Raw genomic sequence first — 6,000 nt, forward strand, 5'->3', positions numbered from 1 at the left:
CTTTATTTTGGACACATAATTCTTATTTTCAAATGTCAAAATTTCTATTTTTCACATAACACTATCAATAAAATATCTATTTTATTTTAATTAACAATTATTTTTATTTTATATATAAAATATTTATTTTTAAATGTCAAAATTTTTATTTTTCTCATTGGTCATTATCAACAAAATATCTATTTTATTTTAATTAACAATTATTTTTATTTAAAACACAAAATTCTTATTTTTAAATATCATAATTGAATTTATTTTATTATTATTTATTTTATAATTAAATAGTTCATTTCAAACACATATTTAAATTTTAAAAAAATTTATATTATATTAAATAAGTATACCGTGCGAACGCATTTTCCTAAGTTAATTTTATGTAAAAAAAAATCCCACACATTTCTTTTAAGGGAAAAGCTATCATGTGCCCCAAGGGCACAAGTTAATGAGATATTTATAGAAATTTTTTCTCAGTACTTGTGCATTCAATGTATCAAAATTTTAAATATGACTTTATTACATTTAATTATATTTAACTTTTTCTAATTATAGTATCCTTAACATGTGCCCTTAGGGCACATGTTAACATGACCCTTCTTTTAATCATCACGTGAGTTACTTGCAAGAATTTTGGAGAAAAAAGTCAAGTCTTTATTATATGTCATTGTCACATGTTTCTCGATGTTCCATCGTGTCTCTACAGTGCTATCACCTCACTCATTCCAATGGCTATTTTTTAAATTTCTTTTTTTCTTAGCTAATTAAAAGCCAACACGTGTTTTCTCAGATCCAAAATTATAGCTCTAAATTAAAAAAAAAATCGGTAAGAATCTCCAAATAATTTTTTCTTTAAAGAAAAAGAATATACCTTTATTGCACTAATTTTAAACCTTGTGAGGACAAGTTCAATGAATTCGATAATTTAATTTAATTTAATTGTTATTGAATTGAGGTCTTAAAGTATTTGAATTTTTTATTCATTTTCCATTCAGAACTTGGCTCTTTGCAAGTAGGGGTGGGAATAGGCTAGGCCGACTAACAGGGGCCTACGGCCTAGTCTACATAGACCTAGGTCAGATCAGGCTTTTTAGATAAATAGAAAAGGTCTATGCTTTTTTATAAGCCTATTTAGCTAAAAAAGCTAGGCCACAAGCCACATAAAAAACATTTTAACCCTAAGAGGCCGGCCTATTTAAATAAAGAGAAATGCTAGTAACACTATCTTTTCAACACTCTCTCCAACACTCACCTTTTTATTGGTTCAAACATGTGTGGGTCCTACCACTTTATGTGGGATCCATTTTTAAAGTGGGGGACCCACACATGTTCTAACTAATAAGAAAGTGAGTGTTGGAGAGAGTGTTGAAAAGAGAGTGTTGCTAGCACTCCTCTTAAATAAATATGAATAATTTTATTATTATATTATATTTTTTACTTTGAATTAAAAATATAAAAATAAATTTTAGTTATTTGGAAGAAATTATGAAAATAAGATGAAAAGAATCTTATGAACAATGTCATAAGTTGTTTCGATAAGTTCTCTCAAACAAATAATATCACAAAATTTATGCTACTAGGTAAACTTAAATAAACTAATGCAAACAAACATTTAATCTCACTGATCTTTTAATTTGTTAGTACGAGTTGAATGACTTATTTACAAATGTTCAAATGAAATAGGCTTTTAAGTAGGCTAATAGACCAATCAGACCTTCAAAAAGGTCGGGCCCAGGCCAAAAAAAAGCCTATAATAGGCTACAGGCCAGGCTTAGGCTTTGAATATTATAGCAGGCCAGGCTCAGGCTTGGCAAAGCCTAGCTCAGCCCAGCCTATTCCCACCCCTATTTGCAAGTATTACCATGAGAATAAGTCAAGTTGACGATGCCTTATTTAATATACATTGATTATTATCTTTATAAAATTATGTTTACTTTAAATATATTAATTATTCAACAAATTTAAAGAAATAATATATTAATTTTGACAAATAAAAAAATTGTTCAAAGACATAGTAATAAATTGTTTAACCATTTTTCATAACTTTTGAAAAAGAAAATAAATAAAACTTATAATCATACAAAAAATATTACATTAAATTTATTTAATTAAAATTTCATTTCCTTTTTCTTAATTTGATATTCATTACTTTAATTTCAATATTTCAACTATTTGAAATTATTCACAATTTTATTTTCTAAGTATTTATATATATTAACATTTATTAAAATGATTTAAAATTAATATTTGTGAGACCCATCTCAATATAAAACAATATAACTCCCACATTCAATCCAAAATTTTAAATTTGTTAAATTTCATCCGTATTTTAAAATAGTAGTGTTATTTAGTGAAATACACATTTTTTTATTGATTAATAATATAAAAATATTTTATATTTTTGGTATATATTTTATTTTCTTAAGTTTTTTGAAGTTGTAGTACTATTGAATGGAAGAAAAAAAGTGAATGTGTTTTTTTATTTTTGAAAATTTGATAATCTCGACTAAGCTAAGGATCAATTCCACCATCTACTAGCAGAATTTTGTATGAACTCAACACAAAAATTGTTAACAATTAGATAGATTCGAACTCATAACTTTAAGAAAAATACCCTCTTAAAATCTAAACCTCCACCGATAGCCCAACATTAAAAAAATTGAATGTGTTATTGTGGTCCTCATTCATTTTGACTTATACCATTGAAGTTGTTTTAACTGCAGTTTATTGTTGTCCACATATGAGTTTCTGAGATTTTGTTTTTCCTTCTCACTTCCCAATCCTATTCAAAACCACTTCACTATCTCACTATCTGTATATCATTATCAACCATTAAGTTCAACACCTCAAACATACATCCTCATGGCTTCATCTTATACCAATATATCAAACATTAAAGTCTTCGCTGAATCAAACGGAGCCTCTCCCATCCCTTCCATTTACCATTCCGTTACAGATACTCATGATGTTGCAGACCACCTTGCAGCTTCCTTTCCCGTCATTGATTTCTCTCTCCTCGCATCAGATGATCCTCAAATCCACACCAAAGTTGTTGATGAACTCGCCAAGGCTTGCGCTGACTGGGGTTTCTTCATGGTAACTCTTCCTTTCTATTATCTTTTTTTTCATACTAGTTTTTTCAAACGATACATGAATCTCAATAACTGTGACTGTTCAGCTCACAAACCATGGAATTCCCGAGAGTCTAATGAAAGAGTTGATGAAAATATCTAAAGAGTTTCACGATTTGCCGGTGGAAGAAAAGAATGAGTATCAAGACAATGGCGATACTTTCGCACCCATCAGGCATGGTACCAGTATCTATCCTCCTGTGGAGAATGTTCATTATTGGAGAGATTTTCTCAAAGTTTTTACATCTCCACAATTCTATTTCCCCGACAAACCACCAGGCTACAGGTAATTAACTTCTTTTTTTTTTGGTATAAACCGAATCTCCTCTGCGCGCATCTGCAGAGACGAAAACTCTAAATTAATAAACAAAATTGATTCTTCTGGTATTGTGCAGGGAGGCTGCTTTCGAGTATAGCGAAAAAATCAAGGCTATAGCGAGGAAATTAATGCAAGGAATATCAGAGAGTTTGGGATTAGAATCCAATTCTATAATTGATTCCACTGGTTTTGATTCTGGCTTACATTTCTTGGTTGTGAACATGTACCCTCCTTGTCCACAACCAGAACTTGCTCTGGGCTTGCCTACACATTCTGATGTTGGTTTCTTAGCCATGTTTATTGAGAATGGACTTGGAGGACTTCAAGTTAAATACAAGGGCAAATGGGTCAATGTCAAACCCATTCCCAATTCTCTAGTTGTCAACATTGGAGATCAACTTGAGGTTAGTCACTAATCTCTTCTTGTTCTCATTTTCAATCCTTTGATTATTGATTATTCTCTAAATATTGATTAGGCTGTGAGTAATGGGAGGTATTTAAGTGCATTACATCGTGCAATCCTGAACAATAAGGGCACTAGGATTAGTATTGTAGTGTTTAATGGACCTGCAGAAGATAAGGAAATTGGACCTGCCCCTCAACTGTTGGAGAAAGAAAAGCCATTGTTTAAAACTATTAAGTATCGTGATTATTTCTTAGTTCAACAGAAGTCGCGATTTTCAGAGGAAAGGGCTTTGGACCAATTTCGGTATAGTGCTTAATTGATGATATGGTTGAAATTGGAAGAATATGAATATTGAATGTGGTGGTGGATTTCTCTTTTTTTGGTTTTATTGGACAAGTCCATGTCGTCGTCATTTCATGTAATCTAAGTTTTTTTTAGATTTTTCGTATCTACTAGATTTTATTTTATTCTGCGAATATTCTGATTTTATTTGACATTTTTTTTCGCATTGAAAGCATATTGATATGAAGGTTAATCTTTTTTTATTTTGTTTCTAGCTATTTGGAGGATGTTTTTCGTATTTTATGAATTCTTTGAATTTTTGAAATATGCAAACATGTTGTTATCACTTTCACTTTAAGAGTCTTCATCTTCTTACTACTCCATGTCTTTCATCATCAAAACCTATTACTTATGTCAAGCACATTGAGCCACAGTTACATGAGAAGCATAAACACACCATACTAAATGGACAAATGATTTTAAGGATAGACTTAATCGATTCTCTCATAGAAGTATTAAAAGTGTTATTTTAGTTGATAATTTTGTAGTTGTAGAAAAACCAAATAAATCGAGCTCTACGCACACCTTATTATGTTTACGTTTCATCAAGTTTATAATAATAACTACAATTTCTTTAGTCTTGTAGAATTAACGAAAGTCCATGTGGATACAATTAACATATGCTCATACTTTGGGAATCTATGTTTGTTCAACTATTACATTATATCTACACCAACGGGACCATCCCTAATGAAAAACATGGCACTATATACTTTACATTTGCTATCATATCTAGCATTTGGTGAACTAGAAATAAAGAGATTTATTAATAATACATTGTCCATATTGATATGTCCATAAGACATGCATCAAATATTCACAACCAAACCACAAGCGTTACCTAAAGATAATGTAATCAATTCAATACAAATCTCAATTCCTATACTTTTCTTAACAAAGAAAACAACCACCGCAAGAAAACAACCAAACACAGCAAGAAAGCAACTAGTTGTCTAGAGTATGCTAACAACATGATTTTAACGTTGCCACTAAAAATAAGGGAAAATTTCTTTACCCACCTCCCTATGGGGTCACCCCAGCGAAATTCCCAAACTACCCCTGCTTCGGAAATGAACTTCCGAAGCGCTTTTTTTTTAAAAAAATTTCCTTGATTCGGAAGTTCATCTCCGAAAACACCTCATGGGGGGTGCGTTCGGAGATGAACATCCGAAAACACCTCATGGGGGGTGAATTCGGAAGTTCATTTCCGAATTATGCAGAAACTGTGTTTTTTTTTTATGTTTTTTCTTAAACGCAACCGCATTTTAATTAAACGTTACCGGCAAATAAAATAAACAATAGATAGACTGAAAACACTAATATGATAAATAAACAAAAAAAAATACTAATATGAAAATATTATATACAAACCGAAATAAATAAAAATAGTGTGCTAAATATACAATCCAAAATCAAAAAATGAATAAACCCCACCACTACTGGGTGTGCCTAACCCGCTCACCCTGGGCCCTCCTCTGCCGCCTGTACCCCGCCGCACGGCCCGCATCAGTGACGATGATCTCCATCACGGCGACTGCCTCTGGTCCGCCCTGATGAATGACACCTCGATGCAACGCGTCCCGCCCAAACATCTCTATCCGCTGGCAGATCGGAAGGAGATCAATGGCGTGGTCATCCTCCGCCTGCCGGTTCTCCAGGATCTCCTCGTGTGCTGGCCTAGGAGCGCCGGGAACGTCGGGTCTCAAGAGAGGATGGGACACCCGGTAGAACCATGTGACGTACCCCTCCACACTGTGCCAGTCCTGGGTGACCCGCATGCGACGGTACTCCTTCGGTACCACATGATG

The 6,000-nt window shown here is 32.5% G+C and overlaps 1 protein-coding gene across 1 annotated transcript; it reads left to right on the forward strand.

Annotated features, from left to right (window-relative positions):
* The first annotated feature begins 2,708 nt into the window (after positions 1–2,708).
* On the forward strand, positions 2,709–4,406 carry LOC131622556 (2-oxoglutarate-dependent dioxygenase 19-like). The gene is made up of 4 exons (XM_058893591.1): positions 2,709–3,090; positions 3,173–3,411; positions 3,521–3,848; positions 3,921–4,406. The coding sequence occupies exons 1-4, from the start codon at positions 2,857–2,859 to the stop codon at positions 4,164–4,166; spliced, it is 1,047 nt and encodes a 348-aa protein (XP_058749574.1). The 5' UTR covers positions 2,709–2,856; the 3' UTR covers positions 4,167–4,406.
* The last annotated feature ends 1,594 nt before the right edge of the window (positions 4,407–6,000 follow it).

Source organism: Vicia villosa, unplaced genomic scaffold, assembly GCF_029867415.1.
Source record: "Vicia villosa cultivar HV-30 ecotype Madison, WI unplaced genomic scaffold, Vvil1.0 ctg.000032F_1_1_3, whole genome shotgun sequence".
Lineage (NCBI taxonomy): Eukaryota > Viridiplantae > Streptophyta > Magnoliopsida > Fabales > Fabaceae > Vicia > Vicia villosa.